The sequence below is a fragment of the Martes martes genome (assembly GCF_963455335.1).
Source record: "Martes martes genome assembly, chromosome: X".
In the NCBI taxonomy this organism is placed as follows: Eukaryota; Metazoa; Chordata; class Mammalia; order Carnivora; family Mustelidae; genus Martes; species Martes martes.
This window is the reverse complement of record NC_137897.1, coordinates 83,056,201-83,075,008: the sequence shown is the minus strand read 5'-3', so window position 1 is coordinate 83,075,008 and position 18,808 is coordinate 83,056,201. Positions and strand designations below refer to the sequence as shown.

General features: G+C 41.2%; 1 protein-coding gene across 3 annotated transcripts in view; it reads right to left on the bottom strand.

Annotated features, from left to right (window-relative positions):
* Positions 1 to 446: 446 nt before the first annotated feature.
* The window catches only part of MID2 (midline 2), a 93,132-nt gene continuing 74,770 nt past the window's right edge, over positions 447 to 18,808 (bottom strand). For 2 of the 3 annotated variants that reach the window (XM_080831359.1, XM_080831358.1), the window contains exons 6-10: positions 11,548 to 11,675; positions 10,437 to 10,580; positions 3,018 to 3,179; positions 1,338 to 1,545; positions 447 to 962 (exon numbers count right to left, since the gene is read on the bottom strand). In XM_080831359.1, the coding sequence (XP_080687485.1) occupies positions 560 to 962; positions 1,338 to 1,545; positions 3,018 to 3,179; positions 10,437 to 10,580; positions 11,548 to 11,675 (1,045 nt within the window). In that variant the 3' untranslated portion in view covers positions 447 to 559. Of the gene's footprint in view, positions 963 to 1,337; positions 1,546 to 3,017; positions 3,180 to 10,346; positions 10,581 to 11,547; positions 11,676 to 18,808 lie in introns of all 3 variants that reach the window. The other variant, XM_080831357.1, reaches the window with a different exon arrangement.

The following is an 18,808-nucleotide window of genomic DNA, read 5'->3' as shown; positions in this document are numbered from 1 at the left end:
TATATTATGTATTCATTTTATATATATATTATATATACACATACATGTTCTTTGTATAATAAATCCTCAATTGTAGGCTTTTTATCAAAAACTACATATAATATGTGATCCTTTGACTCCTCAAAATTCTACTTGGCCAAACTGGCCAGTGCTAGGAAAGGCTGATGCCCCCACCCACGCACACCTTTCCAGCTGGCTAGCCCCTTGTTCAGAGCATCTTTCTACATTATTTACTTAGAATTATCCTAATTCCTTCCAATATCATTTATACTCCTAAATCACTGGGAATTTTTAATTCTCCAATGATAAGAGAGGTATTCTCTAAATTTCTCCTCCAATGGCTTGAACCCAGACTACTCAGATAATTCATTCTGAGAGACTCAATACATTAATTCAAATACAAGCGTTAATGCACAGAAATTAAATCTATAGTATCTAGTTATTTTGGATGCTTCAGATGAACTTTATTTTGTATTTTGTATATTGGACACTAACTGAGGTTTAGGAGGGGAAGACCTGCTGGACTGGAGAGCCAGTGAATTATAGGCTCTCTGGAAACTTAATGGCAAGCTTTCATCCCAGAAACATAAGGGGATTCTTGAGGCCTGCAGTTGCATTCCTGCCGCTCAGGGTAATCAATAAAATCTGGGGCAGGCAAGCCAGACAGGATCATTAGGGATTTGTTCCAGATTGTGAATGTTGGACAAACTGGAAGAATGAAGGTCACGTCAAAAGTATGAAGATGGAGAGAGTTAGCTGGGTCATAGAAAGACAGCATGTTGTTGTCATAATCCAGAAGGACACCCAGACGTTTCAACTGTGGGGGCACATCCACCAGCATTTCCTTGTTGTTATGTCTCACTACAAAGTTACTATTGCATCGAGAGAAGACCCATGAGGAGGCATTCTTGCCAATCCATTCATTCTTGGGCGCTGATTTGTAAGCGATACCAATTGCATACCTGTGAGACCGTGGAAAGGAGAGAGAAATAAACATGCATTAATGATCTCAGTGGTGCTAGGCACCATGTGGGATATATAAGAAATCTAAAGCATGTTTTTTCCTTTACTAAATAGTTTACATTTATACCCATCATGTTGATAGCACAAGAGTTTCAGGAAGTCAGCAATTAGAGTGCTGCAGTAATTTCCAACCCCTAGCCCAGTGTATTTCCCAAGATTTTATATTTTTGCTTTTGTAAAAGCTGGCCAATTTTTCTAGGAGTGGTTTTCCTCACATGCTTTTTAATCTTGACTTACTGGTACTATGTTCATGCTACGGAACTGAATCTCGCAGGAAAAAAAGAAGAGAAAAACTACAAGTGGGATCCGCTCACCAGGTGGAGGAACCCATGACCACTTCCCAGTAGTGGCAGCCACTGTCAATGAATATATTCCCTGCTGCCCCATAGCACCCGGCGCCACTAAACCTCTCCGGGGTATGGCTCTTCTTCAGAGAGCTTTCATCCTTCTCCATCTGCAACCCGTCATTGGAGATCTTCAACTTCTTGTGAGTCATTTTGGGATCCAGTTTAAAGGGTTGGCCTGAAAAAAAAAAAAAAGAAAGAAAAAACAAAACGCATGATAAAGTATTTAAGAATGCCATCCCTGTCCTCCAGGACTATAGCTACCAGGGGATTCTTCATAGGATGATCATTCTTGGGCCAGTGCAAGTTGGCTGCTATTTGGATTATATTAAGAAAGTAGGGCCTGAAGCCACCATTTTCAATAAAAGAAGAAGAAGCTGCCCCCCTGGATAGGTTATCAAATTAAAACGAGGCTCTCAGGCTCTCATGCTCTCAAATACATTTTGTACTCTGCTTTATTTCAGTGGGTAGCTTGGGATTTGAGTAGGTCCTAGGGGAAGGAGTGTTTGAGGTGAGACAAAGTGAGGGGAGCTGATGAGGTAATTGCTGGTTGGTGGCAGAACAAAAAAAAATGTAAGAAGAACTCAGTGAAGACCATCTTTCTACCCTCTTACTATGGGGATGTAAATAACGTATGATTAGGTGCATTCATTAGAGTGACTGATGCATCAGGAATGATCAGAGACAGAATTTGTTGTGTAGGGCCATTCACAACCTAGAATTTCTTATAACCATATGATAAAACAAATGACTAGAAGCCAATTGTTGGGTACAGCAAGAGCTGTGTTATACAAAATGGGTCTGTGACAGATGCTGTTGGCAAACATAACCCCCCTTCCCTACTTTTTTCTCTTTTCCCCACTCTCACCATAGAGGGCAGAAGAGCTAAATATTCCAGCTCTGAGCCTCTCTTGCTGCTAGGGGTGGCTAATAAGATGGAAGTAGATGGAAACAGAAGTCAGACAGGGTTGGGGACACTTCTAGAAACATGCCAGGCTTTCTCAATAGAAGAGATAGCCATCCTATGTACCGACTCTCTCCCCCTCTTCCTATCTTAAAAGGAAATATGACATCTGAAGGCCACAAGGGCCGTATTGTGGCCATATGACAATAAGTCACTATGCAAAGGGAAAAGGAGCTTTTACAACATCACAGAACTAGCTGTTGCACTAGCCCCAAACTGCCTACCTTCAATCTTTGTGCTATGGGAGACAGAGAAAAAACTGTTTGTTTTAGCTACTCACAAATACTATTTGTTAAGCTGAGTTAGTTGGAAGTCTGGGAAGTCCCCTTAGGTCAGAAGCATTCCTAAAAGGTATGGCTTCTCTGCAGAAGGATTCTACCAGATTATCCCAAATAGTCCTGTCTTACAAAACTGTTCCCCTAGCATGGGATGGGGTGCAGAGAAAAACCCTTTACTAACACCCTCCCTAAACACCAGCTACTACTACATGCACTTTGCATGTATCTCTGTGTTCATGTATTTCCCAAGGGCACCAGCAAACCCCGTGCCCAAAGCATAAACTATTAAAGTCCCTCTCCTCAGTGCCTCCACTATGTTGTGCTGCCATGGTTCCCCACTCAGGCTAAAGGTACTCCCTGGCACAGAGGGGAAAACGGAGCTCTCCTTTTGGAATCACCACAACGTACTATTTGTTTTTAGTCGGGTGGGTTCACTGTTCCGGCTGCCTGCCTGGTTTATGGCTTTAACAATGAAGATGTAGCGGGTCCCGCTCTGAAGTCCGTGCACTGTGTAGTGGTTCTGTTTAATGTTGGGCACAATCATCCAGCTATCCACTGAATTGTACAGGCCTGTAATGGGGGGAAAGAAAGGACGTTAACCAGCAGGTAATAGAAATAGGATGAGAAGCACACTGAAAATTCATCAAAAGCTCACCCCTCCCCCAACCTGCTACCACCCCCCCCCCAAAAGTGTTTCATTTTGTTTTCTTTTGAGTCCCAGGAGACAGAGTGAGATATCTTCTGTCTCTTTTCTCCCATGGAGCTAGGCTCATGCCAGGCTCCTTATGGCCACTCTACAAAATCACAGAATCATCACTATTTTGTGGAGTCCCTGGATCTTGACACCCAAGGCCCAGTCCTCTGACAGCTGAGCCTGGCCTGGTATGGATGGAGTGGCACTGGGCAGAGCACAGGAACATGGAATCTCAGAGCCAACAGGACACCCACACACCCTATTTCCCTCATTTTACAAATGGGAAACTAAGACTGAGAGAAAAAAAGTGACTTGCCCAAGGCCACAGACAGATGGTGATGTGCTGAGTGTAACCCTCGTCTCTCACCCTAGTCCTGTTCTCTCCACTATGTGACAATGCATGAGGTGGACAGCAATGTGGCTTTGTCCCTGCAAGGTAGCGAAGCTGTCAGGGCTAATGGCTCATCTCTCCCACCCCCTCCCCACCCTTCCTCCCAAAACTAACTGTGCTCCGAGGTAGCATATAGGGAAGCCAAGGAGATGGCATGCAAATCAAAGCAAACATTACCATCTCCTCACTTGACACTATCCATTTTTTGCCCCTTCCCTGTTGTAATACCCATTTGAGGTTGGGTGGTCCAGGAACACATTGTGGCCTGGAAACTTCTTCCCTCCCAAGCTCAGAGATCTAGGTTTTTTGCTTTTGAAACTCTTTGGATCATAAACACTGACTTAAACAGAGAAAAATGTGCATAATTAAAAACATGTATTTGGCTAACTGTGAGTAAAAGAGGGGTTGACATTCTGGTTTGTGAATTATCGAGGCTCCTCTCTTCTGTTATCTGCTTTGCAATCGGTTTACTGCTTTTTAACCACCATTCTACCAAAGCGTGCAAAGGAATGGGCAAGGAAAATGAGCAGTGAATGTAGTCCCTTCTATGCAGCACTCATAAAGGATTTAGTGAGGCTGAAAATTAAAAATAATCATGAGTGTTTTAGAAAAAAAAATCATGAGTGTTTTGAAAAAGATCTGATCATGAGGGCTTTATAATGAATTTGGTAGGAAGTTGAAAAAGTCTCAAATAAAACCAGAAAAAGAAGCACAATGGAAGGCAAACAGAGATGTTCTAGAAAGAATAACTGGTGAAGATGCTCAGTCGTGCTCATGAAAGAAGAAGGATAAGGGCCAGGAATAATGTTGGAGGGCTTGGTTATCCATGTACCAATTCACAGTATGAATCATAAATTGCACTTTGAATTTTAATACAAAGAGGGAAATAAATGGTCTTCCAGATATTCTTCTAACAATACAAAACAAAAAACTAACTTCATAATGAAGTACTACGTAGCTATGAAGAAGAATGAGGAAGATCTCTATTAACCGATATGGAGTGATTTCCAGGGTATACTGTTAGTTGAAAAAAGAAAATTGCAGAAGAGCATGGATAGTATGCTAAATTTTTTTGCAAGAAATAAAGGCAAATAAGAGAACAATACATATGTTTGAAGTCGGAAGGTAAAGGGATAGGGATAGGATTAAAAAAGGGATAGGGATAGGCATGGAATTAAAAAGATATGGGAAAGAAAGACACTTCTCTGAATACACCTTTTTTGTCTTGTTTTTCCTTTTGGAAACACAGTGTCTTACAAATTCAGGAAAGCACAATTAAATCAATACGAATGGGAAGAGTGGGGACGAAAACTGAAGACAAGCTGAAACAAATGAACCCTACTACATTTCAGATGAAAAACAACCACACCAAAGGGAAGGGGACAGGAGGAGGACTGAAAACAAATCCTGAACTATTGTTTGTTTCTGTCATAGTGCGGGCAAAGCGCTTCTGAAACTGTTAGATACATTACAGGATTAAGCAAATGAACACATGTGTTGATGTCATTGGGAGCCAGGGTTCTCACTATGGAAGTTGGAACGTACAAATATGGAGTGGGGGAAGGCAAGAAAGAACCTGTGGGGATGGACTGGGATTGGAGGTACTGGTATGAACTCGTGATTTCTATACGTGTGCGTGTGTGTGTGCGCGTGCGCACGTGCATGCACGCACACGTGCATCCATATGCACACGTATGTTAGGTATGTGTCTCTGTATATCATGCGTGTGTGTAGGTATATGTACATGGGTATATGGGTATGTTCCTACTACCCAGATCTTGTTCTCTAATAACATCCTCCCATTAAAACAAACCAGGGTTCCTTAGAAAAAATGACTGTTTTCAAGGCTGGGGCAGGATAAGGTCAGTATGAGCCTAGAATCTTCTGTTCTGCTAGAAGAAAGAAGTGCTCAAGAAAATGATGAGAAAATGTAAGGACCCAGGAGTCAGCTTAAATGGCCCTTACTGGCTAAATCTGGACAATCTGAGCATCAAAATAAGCAAGGGCAGTGAAGAATTATAAACCACTGAAGAAAGAGAATTCACGAGTCTATACTGAAAAGTAGATAAATAAACAGAAGGTGGGGCTTTTGCTTATAGTAGAACGCAGAGTGCCAACTAGTAAATGGGGGAGGGAGTGCTCATTTGGAAAATCATCATTTTGCAATCATCAGGGTAAAGACTGGAACACACAAGAATTTTTGACTGATGCTAAAACAGGAGTGGGGTGTGATGAGTTTGATGAGGAAGCAGGACATTTTCATTGTCTCAAAGTATCACCACAGGGATTGCTTATTAGTTGCAAAAAGAAAAATAGTAACTACGTGGTGAAGAAATCTGGCAATGTCTTTGACCAGCTGAACAAAATTAGCATCACCAACGAAAGGCAAGTGGACATCACATGCCTCCAGATGTGATGTCCTCAGAAGGACACAACATCTCCAATGCAGTATTCCAGCCATGAATGCATAATCTGAATATAAATTGTGAGGAAACATCAGAGGAACCCAAAAATAAGGGACAGTATAATAAAGAAATAAAAGGGCATTTTTAAAAAGAGGTCGATGTTGTTAAAGACAAAGAAAGGCTGAGGAAGCGTTCTAGATTAAAGGCGACTAGGGATAATGACAATTGAATGCAATACCTGATCCTCGACTCTAACGGACAATATCGGGTCCTTTATATGTTAGAAAGGGGGTTATTGGGTCAACTGTCAAAAATGGAATATGAATGGTGGGATCAGAAAAAAAGTATTAAATCTCTTCAAGTTGATAACCACACTGTCGTTATATAAGAGTTTCCTTATTAGAAAACCTACGTTGAAGAATTTAGTGGTCAGAGGTGATAATGTATGCAATTTACTCTCAAATGGTTCAGAAATAGATGGGGAATGCTACCAAATAATAAAGGAAATGGGACAAAATATTAACAACAGATGAATCTGGGTAAAGAGTATATGGACATTCTTTCTGCTACTCTTACGACTTTTCTGTGATTTTGAAACCATTTCTAAATTTTGAAAAGGCAAATATAGAATTCTCTAGGTGTCACTGAGACTTGGTGAGATGGGGTTAACGAGTGAATTCTGGTAATGGAAGTATACACCTAGCTCAAATGGGAAAGACCACAATATGGAAATCCATGAATTCGAGTGTAAATGTGTGGTGGAGAACATTTGCATGGAAATGAAAAGGAGAGGAAATAGAAGTTTTATCTTTGTGGCAGTATGTTATAGTCAGCCTGCTCAGATAGAAGGGATGGTCAGTGCTTGCGTAATGCAAAACACAAATTGAAATAGACTAAAGATAGACAGTAATGGGGAAAACAATTGGCCAAACATCTGTTTGAATTCAGCTAACAGCATCATCGGAAACATTATTGGCTTGTGACCATTCCAAATCTTAGATGAGGTGGGGAGATAGTTAGAGATGAAGAAAAGAAAAGGGAAATGGAAAAGAGAGAAAGAAAGAAAAGCAAAAAGAAGAATAAGGGGAACTACTTCTCCAGACAAAATTCTAGCCCACAAGAAAGAAAATGTGGAGTTTCATTATTTTAAGATTCCTCATATAAATGGTATCAGGTCCTATTTGTCCTTCTGTGTCTGGCTTATTTCACTAAGCATAATACCCTCCAGGTTCATCCATGTTGTCACAAATAGCAAATAATTTCCTTCTTTTTTAAGGCTGAATTATATTTTATCATATGGGCATATCATATTTTCTTTATCCATTGATCTGTTGATGGACAACTTTTTGAATGTCAATTAAGTCTCAACAAAGTGGTTTAAGAAGAGAAAATGTGGGAAAACCCCAAAGGAAAGCAACTCTCAGAGCCAAGGTGCAATCAACAGTGGCAGAACAGAGGTAGGCCAGACCAATGAAAAGATTAGGCCCTTGAATTTTCATGAATATGTATTCCCAATAAAATAGTTTCATCTTTTTCAAGATTTTATTTATTTATTTACTGAGGGGGAGAGGTGGGACAAACAGATTCCCTACTGAAGACAGAGCCCAACATGGGACTCGATCCCAGGACCCTGAGATCATGATGTGAGCCACAGTCAAGGGTTGGAGGCTCAATCTACTGAGCTACCCAGGCGCCCCCTAAAATATTTTTGTCTCATCTGCCCATTGCCAGGCAGAATTTTGCTCAGGGCTCTGCCCTTGTCACTGTCCTATTTCACTAGACTGGAAGATGACATGGAAGACAGGCTGGGAGGACAGAAACTGGATTTAAAAGGATTTTGGCAAGCTAGAATGTGAAGTCAAAGCTAACCAGACAAAATGGAAGAGGGATGAATTCAAGGTGTTGCATTTTAGTTTAAACAATCAAGAATTTGAAAGACCTAGGGATTTCAAGTGACTGCATGCTCAGTAATCAACACTCAGTAGTCAGTGTGACTACTGGAATAAAAAGGTTCAGGGCTAGGGTGGTCAGACCACTTTTGGAGTACTGTATTCACTTTTTTGAGAGCACGTTTTTTAAAAGATTTTATGCATTTATTTTAGAGAGAGAGTGAGCACAACCGGGAGAGGGAGAGGGTGAGAGACTCTCAGACTCCATGATGAGTGCAGAGCCCGATGCGGGACTCGATCCAGGCCCCTGAGATCACGACCTGAGCCATAACCAAGAGTCGGGTGCTTAACCAACTGAGCCACCCAGGCGCCCCTAGACAGTGCATTTTATAAAGCACTTTGACACACAGCAGTGTGTTCCTGAAAAGGATACCATGACAGTGAGAGGCGTGAAACCATCTCACATGAGGAGCGATTCAAAGAATTAAGGGTGTTTAGCCTGGAAAAGAGAAAAATTAGAAGGGACATACACGAGAGCTACCTAAAGTTATCTGAAGAACTGTCATGGGAGAGATGGATCAGGTTTGTTAGTGAGGCACAAAAGGCCAGGACTAGGACTAATCAGTAGCTGTGGGTTTCATTCAAGAAACATTAAACTTGAAGTCTGACAGGCTTGTGTTCAAACCTTGACTCCATCAGTTTATAGCTCTGTGACCTTGGGCAACTCATTTCACATGAACCTCAGCTTCTTCATCCATAAAACAGAATTAGTATCATCTATGCCATAAGGCTAGGGAAGAAGCCATGAGGACTCAGCCCGATGATCTCTGTGGGAGCGTTTATAAATGACAAAGCGGAATGCACGTTATCAATTCTTATCGTCATTGTTATTTACTAGGAGGAAAGGTTAGGCCCTCCATATGGAAGCCCTGACAATTATTTACAACAACACAAGAGAATGAGTTATTTTGTTAGAAGTGAGCTACCTATCACCAGAACTGGAAATGTTCCAGTAGAGGCAGGATAGTCATCCACTGGGTGTCTAGTAGAAGGGAAGAAGATTAGCCTGAAGGACTTCTAAGGTTCCTTCCAATCCAAAGATGCTATGATCCTATCGCCATTAAGAATCATCCTTTAAGTTCTTCTTTACAAAGGGCTATATATCTTTGAAAATGGAGAGCAGAGCCTTCAGATCTTTGTCGCTTGGACTTATGGCTCAGCTCCCAGCAGACCACTGCTCTACCCCTCTCAGGAAGGAGAAGCTCAGTTGCTGGCTGTAAGACTCACCAGAGCAAGGGAGAGAGAGAGAGAGAGACAGACAGACAGACAGACAAGTGCAGGAAAGCATGTCAGGGAGGCCTCAGGGTTTGTGACTCCTCAAGTTGAGTAAAACACCTAGGAGCACAGCTACCCAGGCCAAGTGGCTTAGGTGGGGGCTGCACGAGGCAAGTGTTTTTTGAGTGTGACCTGCAATGTCCTGTCACCTCCCCAGACCACCATGTGGCCCAGCATGGGCACCAAACAGGAAAAGGAAGCCTACTGGGCTGGTGTTGTGGGGAAAATTCTTCTCATGTGGGCCTGTGTGCGAAGTGAGACATAGATGCACACACACGTACAAAGGTAAAAGAAAATACTAATTTGCAGCTCTGCGGACTAGGGCAAGAGTTTTATGGTGAACCTTAGGGTGGGAATCAGTTCTGGTCTTGAATCCAGTTTTAATTCTGCTTTCCAGTTCTCCCCGGCACAGGGAGGGGAACTCGCAACTGGGTCTCTCTTATCTGGCCATCAATGAGTCAAGTTTATATTCTGCCTGGTCTTGCTCTAATTCACCAGAAGGTGAAACCATAACATGTGAGCTCAGTGACTGCTTTTTAAACAGCTTTCATTTCATGGCCCACTGCCACATTTTTGTATTTGGTGTCATTCTCAGAGGAGGGGGAGAAGGGAGACAGTGACAGAGGCAGAAGGCTTATCACTAGCATCGCAGACACAAATAGGTCCGGGAAAGGAAGCAGTTGTCCTCGAACGTGATGCATTTTATCATGTTAATGAAGTGGAAGAAGAGCCGAGGAGAGAGATGTTCACACACACAGAATCAGCAATGACAGTGGCGTGGCTACCCAGGAATGAATTCTGCGCTGGGTTCTGACTCAGGATGAGCAGAGTGCCATGGATTAACTGAGGAAAGGCTAGGGATTACATAAACAAATGGGAGTGGCCCCCGTGACTCCCCCAGCAAGGAAATACACACCTTGCTTGTCCACCCAGCAATACGGTCTTTGCAATGCCCTGGGGGAGCTTACACTGTCTACGAGAAACACTATACTCAACAACCTAACATGTCTTACAAACACTTGCCTCGTGGCGCCCCGGCCAATCTTGAGCAGCTTACTGCTTCCTTACATTTCCTTATCTCTGGCCACAGGCCCCAACTACACCATGACTTACTGATGAAGTTAGCCTGGCCAGTGAATATGGTGTACTGAAGCTCATAGGAGCTGATGCTGAACTCATCATCTGAGATCCAGTGGACTGTAATGGTGTCGTGGGAGGCAGTACAGAGCTCCTCTCGGATAGATGGTGGGTTTGGGGCTGTAAGGAAAGGTGGAAAAGAAGGTGAGGAAGGCACACTCTCTCTGTTCTGGAATTTTAACAGTTGTCACTCTTGCTGCCCAACTCAACACCACGTGGCGAGGAGGTTCTCTTCATCAACAAGATGCGTTCGATGGAAGCCAAGTGCCAAGACCTCCAGTGGTCATGTGGTTTTCTTATTGCATGACCTTCGACCTGTTTCTTTTTATTTTAAAATAAGTTTTATTATATATTCTGGGCAGGATGGCCAAGAGCCAATTATACAAGTTCTCTTATCTGTGAAATAAGGGATGACCATTACCTGACAGATTTGTGGTAGATACTTACACCACAAAATGAATACACAGTGTCTGGCATAAAGTAGTTGTTCAGTAAATGACAGTTATTTTAATATGTTAACAAAAATAATGACCAATGCCAAATTATTGTACGTGTGTATTTTTCTCGGGAAGTGGCCATTCAATAATCCTGAAGGTAGCAAGAATTTTTCACAGGCTGGTTGCATCCCTCATTTCCTAAAATTGACTGCAAGCCAAACAGTTCTTACATTTTTTCATCCCAATCTGCTAGTTCCTCAAATTTCCTTAAAACCATTTGAACAGTACGCGTATCCAAGCACGACATGCTTTAATATTCCATAATTGCCACCTGAGTTCTAACCCCTTCAACAGCAAGCAACAATATATTACTGATAGGCTCATAAGGAGAAATCCATCAGCAATGTCTTCTTTTTTCTTGACCTTTAGGTATGATGGTATTCCCGTCTGCCCCCAGAAATATCTGACACATCATCTTTCTTTTCTGATACATGAGCTAAAGTATATTCTATCTAAAAAGAGACATGTATTATCTTAAAAGTTATAAAAGCATTTTCATTACAAATATGGTCCTTTTCTGATTACCTTAAAGTAAGAGAACACCAAAAGACAAGCGTTAAAATGGGAAGGAAACCACAGTATTTTCACACCTGTTAAATAATCTAGCCCCTCCAGCAGTTTCTTTTCTCTGGAAAAATCTAAAGCAAAGTTTTCAAAGGCATCATTAAAATTGATGTCTGGAATCAGAACTTGAGAAGATGCTGTTGCCATAGCGACCCTGGAAAAGAGAAAAAGTGCATCAATATACATCAAAATCAGTTTGCAACTTTTATCCAATGTTTGATTCCTGGTTCAACAAGGCAAAAATATATATGACTCGGAGGGCTTGATTCATTAAATGCAAAATATCATATCTGTGATTTTCCAATGGAAACCAGTTAAAATTTAATCATCAGGAACAAATTAAGAGATATACCATATTTATTCACATATGTTCACCCTGCAAACACACTCCCCCATCCTGTCTTAATTTTGAGAAGTAAATACAGGATTTTTTCCCCTCTGCATCATTTTCCATCTGGCAGGCAGCATCAAAACTAGACCTCCGAAGGCTTGGTAAGAGCAGTTTGAGAGATTTTTTTTCTTCCCCTCTATTTTTTTATGCTAATCAACAAGCCAGCATGCTGGGGCTGAGCTGAGTTCAAGCCTTCACCTGAATACTGTACTTGATTTGTTCTTTTATAACATTTGCATTTAATTTTATTACTATTTACTATGATTATATAATGTTCTGCTACTTTTACCTCCCCAGTTAGTTCTAAGCATCTCAAGAGCAGGGTTTGTATTTTGTACCTCTCATAGCTTCCGTGGTCCGTAACACAGTGTTGGGTACATGGCAAATAAACAATTGTTAAATGAATAATGAATGACTAACAACAACACAGCTGCTAACATTTATTGAGCATTTAGTAGACAGAAGAGACCATGCATGCACTTTACATACATTATTTAATTTACCTCTTGCCATAATCCTGTGTAGTAGACATTATTTCCATTTTGTAAATGACAATAAGATATAATATAAACAAGAAATGACACATAGAAAGCTTAAGTAACTTGCCTAAGGTCACACAACTAGTAAGGGTCAGAAAAAAAAAAGAAATATAACTGAATCTATGTTCATTGGATTCTAAGCTCTATACCCAATTTAGATAGAACCAATTTAGATAGCTCTTTAAAAAAAATTAAGGTAAATTCTTCTGTGCTTCAGCAATTCTTAACCATGATAACACATCAGAATTCTCTTGGGCAGTTTTGACCAAAGCACACATGTTGAGGCCCTATAACAGACCTTCTGAATCACAGCCAATGAAGATCCTTGAACATGCAAATGACAGAATGGAAAAAAAAAAAACATTAATCTGGCAACAATACACAGGTAGAATAAAGGGAAGAGGCACTGAATGTAGAAGACCAGAGAGGAAACTTCTAAGGTGAATTAGCTGTAAGGGGTTGAGAAGTTAAACAAACATTCACGCACGTACACCCAGCTACACATCCACCAACAAGAGCTCTTGGCTGTTTGTGAAAATAGAGAGGACTTAGGAATAAGCTGTAGGCCAGGATAAACATATGAAAGACTAACACTATAATCTTCAGGTCTTACATAGAATGGCCAGTCTTCAGGATTCAATGAGTAAGAAGACAACAACCCCTATAGGGCAAGAGTTAAGGCAGAAAATTGGCTCATAAAATTTCTTCCTGGCCTCCCCAATCTTCTTTCTTCCATTCATCCACCCATCTGTCCGTCAGTCCGTCCATCCATCCATCCACCCATCCAATACTCACTGAGCACAAATAATGTGCCAGGCACTGTGCCAGGCACACTGGAGACACACAGTTGTGGTCTTCGCCCTCACGAAATTCAGTTTGTGGAGGAGAAAGATATTAAATAGGCAATAAAAATGCCACTACAAAGGGACTGTACCATACACAAGACGCCCCTGGCAGGGACTTGGGCACTAAGGGAAATCTCCCGGAAGGAAGTTCATTTTACGCAGTGACCTACACAATGTGTAGGAGTTAGGTAAGCCGAGACTACGTGGCTCTGTGTGTTCTCTCTAGCCTGAAGGTTGCACAATTAGCAAGATCACACAGGGCCTTGTGGGCCACGTTACAAGGTTTGCACTTTATCCAAAGAGCAGTGAGGGCCACTGAACCACTTTCAGCCGAGGAGTGATGCTCAAATTTATGTTTTAGGAGGCATGCTCTGTCTGTACAGATGGGCTGGAAGGGGTCAAAATTGAAGGCAAAACAGATTTTAAGGTATCTACAAATGAGCAAAAAGGAAAGTAGTGACAGGAACATAGACAAATAAAACAGAAAGCTAATTCACACAACATGAAAACAAATAGGCAACAAATATATTTCAAAGCCCAGGGTGCCTGGGTGGCTCAGTCAGTAAAGCATCTGCCTTTGGCTCAGGTCATGATCCCAGCACCCTGGGATCAGGATCCCTACTCAGCAGGGAGCCTGCTTCTCTCTCTCTCTCTCTCTCTCCCTCTGCCTCTCCCCAGGCTTGTGCACTCTCTCTCTCTCTCTTCCCGGGCTTGTGCTCTCTCTCTCTCTCTCACTCACTCTCTCTCTCAAATAAGTAAATAAAATATTAAAAAATGTATTTAAAAACCAACTATATGAGGAATCAAATAAATGTAAATTAAAGTGAGATTGCATTGAAAATTATAAATAATGACAATTACAGGAGCTTTTTATGCCAGTATGAGATAATGTCTACATATTTTATTAGGACTGAAACTGATAACAAATTTTGGGGATAAGTTTGGCATTAAATACCAACATAGATTAAAATGCAAATATTCTTTGACATCACAGTTCTACTTCATAAATTTATTGCTAAGGAAACAACTGAGGTGTAAGGGCATTCAACATACCATGTGTACCCTAACTCTCTAACCATGGGGACTGAGCTAAGTAAATGTAATACATTAAAAGATGAAATACTACAAGGCCACTGAAAATCAGTTCAATGACAGGGACAAGTTCATGATACATTGCTAAGTTTCAAACATAGGGTATAATGAAGTATATACAGCATGACCCTCTGTGTGTGAAATATTTATTAAATCTAGGGGCGCCTGGGAAGCTGAGTCAGCTAAGCATCTGACTCTTGGTTTCAGCTCAGGTCATGATCTCACGGTCGTGGGATCGAGCCCCACCGCGGGCTCCATGCTCAATGGGGAGTCTACTTGAGATTCCCTCTCCTTTCCCCTCTGCCCCTCTCCAGTCACACACTGTCTTTCTCTCTCTTAAATAAATAAAAATCTTTTAAAAAATAAAAATCTAAATATTGGGATACTATACTCCCAAATGTTAACAGTGGCTGAAAGTTAAGGATGAGTAAAAATGGCATTGGCATATATGTAAGTGTGTGTGTGTGTGTGTGTGTGTGTGTGTGTGTGTGTGTCTATGTCTAATATGTTTAAGCAAAACAACATTAGTTATCTCTCAAGGACGATATGTTAAGTGTCACTTGTAAGGGGGGAAGGAATACTCTCCCAGCTGGAATTTCATTTTAACCGAGGTCTTGGCCCATAATAGATTATTACAATTATTATTGGTGGGGAAGAATTTCAGACCCTGTGAGAAACCACTGATGAAGATATTGAGGTTGGGCAGATGATTCTCAAGAGAAAAGAGAATAGCCTAAAACAGAATCATAAAGACAACAGCTTTAAAGGAATAGGTCAAAGGCGATGTGCTCCCAAAGGCAAAAGAAACTCAGTAGGTAGAGAGAAAAGCAGAAGTGTTCACCGAAGCTAAGGGCAGAGAAATTTCAAGTACGAATCATTGTCAGTAAGAACAAAGGTTACTGAGTGATTTTTTTAAAGATTTTATTTATTTATTTGACAGAGACACAGCGAGAGAGGGAACACAGCAGAGGGAGTAGGAGAGGGAGAAGCAGGCTCTCCTTGGAGGAGGGAGCATGATGTGGGGCTCAATCCCAGGACCCTGGGATCATGACCTGAGCGGAAGGCAGACGCTTAAGGACTGAGCCACCCAGGCGCCCCTATTGAGTGATTAAGGAAGATGAAACAGTAAGATAAAACAAAGGAACGTCTATTAGATTTAGCAACAGGGTATCCATTTGGTGACCTCAGAAAGAACACTCGGAATAGTGTGGTAGTGGCAGAAGACATTTCAGAGACTTGAAGAGTGAGTGAGGATGATTGAATAATGTGTTTTAAATTTATGTTTTATCTCTGCTCTCATGAAATACCATTGAAATGACAGTCAAAGAATAAAATGTCATAAACCCACAAAGACAAAGAGAATGGAAAAAGACATGCCAGCAAGTAAGAGATTGTCAGCAAATGTTTGGAAGCTAGAAAGGGATGCATGAGCGGTAACCAACAACAGACCAGAGAAAGCTGGGTCAGGAAGCCAACAATGTCAAGCTGATTTTGTGCCGCCAACAGTCGAAAGTTTATAGGAAGAACAGTTAGACCCCAGATCCACTCAACCAGAGACTACTCCTCCCTCGTCCTGGCAGGAGATGTGAGGTTCAGTTTCTGCAGAGCTTTGACGCTGCATCAAAAGCAGTCTTAAAACCCTCAGCCACCTTTTCTTGCTTGGCTCCCAGGACTGTGGCAGCCAGCCTTGTCCCCCTCATCCCCCATCAGAAGCAGGAGATTGGTGGATTCCTTCTAGGGGAAACTGACTGAAGAGAAAACACCTACAGAACTGACATTTGGGTCCCCTCAGTAAAAATCTGGCATTCCACCTTATCCTATAGTGACATTCACCGAGGAACAAACTGTTCCCATCCCCTCAGATCTTCCAGTCACCCTCTAGTGCATCAATTCAAACAGGCAGCCGAAAGCTTACCAAACATGTAGGGAAAGACAGCAACTTAAACAAACGAATAGAGAAAAGGAACTTGGAGGAGACCAAAACAATGCAGAGCTTAGAAGTTTTTAAATGATCGTCCAGATCTTCAAGAAGATAAACAAATAGTTTGTATCCACAAAGCAAGGACAGAATGCTAAAAAAAAAAAAAAGCAAAGCAAAGATCAAGAAGGAGCTCTTATAAATAAAAATAAGAATGCTGAAATTAAAATTTTAATAGAAGGATTGGATAAAAACTTAAGGAAACATCTCAGATAATAGAGTAAGAAGACGGTGTCATGAAAACTAGGAAATGAAAGATTTTAAACATCAGAGAGAAAATCTAGAATGTTCAACCTCTGACTAATTAGAGTCCCGGAAAGAGAGAAGAGAGGAAATAAATGGGAGGAAATTGTTAGTGAATAATATAAGAGAACTTCCCAGAATGAAAAGTCACTAGGCTCCAGACTGGAAAGACCTACTTAGTGCCCAACAAAAATGAATGATAAAAGACCCATACCAAGGCATGTCTTGGAAAAATTTAAGAAAAACAGGATTAAAGATAAGACCTTAAAACCTTCAAATGTTAAAATATAGGTCACATTTAAAAGATCAGGGATCAAAATAGCAGTGGGTTTCTCAGCCCAACACTAAAAGTTAGGAGACAATAGAGCCATGCTTTCAAAATTATAAGGAAAATCTATTTCCAACTTACTAAATGTGAAAATAAATTTCAAATATTTTTTAAACAAAAAGTTTTTGAAAATTTACTTCCCATGTATTCTTTCTTGGAAGACTACAGGAAAAACTGTTCCAACAAAATTAAGAGAGTAAAATAGTACATGAAGGGGAAATCAGGCAGATCTTGATGATGTCTCTAATTAAGAACACTGAGACTCTAAGAGACTAAGTTGGCTGGAGTTCACAGGGCAGAGTACCAGAGAGAAGGCTGCACAGAGAGAATTCTGGAGACCTCCGGAAGGTTCCCCTCTAAGTATTCAAGAAAACACTGATCAATACATGCACATGAGGAAACTGCCCAAGGCCAAGAAAAGAGTTCCTTAAAAGATGAGAGGAAAGTGCTTGTGGGTGGCTCAGTTGGTTAAATGTCTGCCTTAGGCTCAGGTCATGACCCCAGGGTCCCGGGATCAAGCCCCACGCCAGGCTTCCTGCTCAGCAGTGAAGTCTGCTTCTTGCTTTTCCTTCTCCCTTTGGCCCTCTCCCACTGCTTGTGCTCTCGCTCTCTTTCAAATCAATAAATTTTAAAAAGTTTTTTGAAAAAGGTTGAGAGGGAAAAAATCCCTGGTCCTCACAAAGGGCCAGGAATAGAGTCTGTTCCCAAAAGCCAGACTGGAAAATCTCATGATGCATGGAGCACCTAGGAGAGTACTCAGAAATGTCTTGCCTCGCTAGTACAGAAAATGTGACTCAGAATAAACACTGCTCTGAGTCCACCTACCAAGTCTTAAAAACAAGACCCAAAAGGATCAAGTTCTTTTCAAGAAACTTAACCATGTCCTAGAACAAAGCTTAAAAGTATTTATAGAAATACAAAAATATACAGCACCAATAAGATAAATTTCATTATGTCTGACATGCAGAAAAAAAAAAGATCAGATATGCAAAGAAGGAAAAAAACACAACCCATAATGAGGAGAAAAAGCAATCAATTAAAACTGACCCAGAACTGACACAGATGTTAGAATTAGACATTCTGACAATTATGATAACTGTATTCCATGCTCTGTCCATGTTTTGATTTTAATTTTCTTTTGAGTATAGTTGACATACAGTGTTACATGAGTTTGAGGTATACAACACAATGATTCCACAAGTCTGTATGTTATGCTCTGCTCACCACATACGTAGCTACCATCTGCCACCATTCAACCCGATTACACTATCATTGACTATATTCCCTATACTGTACCTATTATTCCCACGACTTATTCATTCCATATCTGGAAGCCTGTATTTCCCTCTCCCCATCACCCATTTTGCCCATCACCCACCCACTTTCCCTTGGCAACGATCAGTGTGTTCTCCATATTTGTAGGTCTGATTCTGCTTTTTGTTTGTTCATTTGTTTTGGTTTTGTTTGTTTTGTTTTGTTTTAGATTCCATATGAGTGAAATCATACGGTATTTGTCTTTCTCAGTCTGCCTTATTTCACTTTGCATGGTCCATCTATGGTGTTGCAAATGGCAAGAGCACATCCTTTTTTATAGCTGTGTAATTTTCCTCTGTGTGTGTGTGTGTGTGTGTGTGTGTGTGTGTGTGTGTGCATGCTCACGTGTGTGTGTGTGTGTGTGAGAGACATCTTCTTTATCCATTCATCTATCAATGGACATGTAGTTTTCTTGGCTATTATAAATAATGCAATAAAAATAGGGGTACAGGGGCGCCTGGGTGGCTCAGTGGGTTAAGGCCTCTGCTTTCGGCTCAGGTCATGATCCCAGGGTCCTGGGATCGAGCCCCTCATCGGGCTTTCTGCTCAGTGGGGAG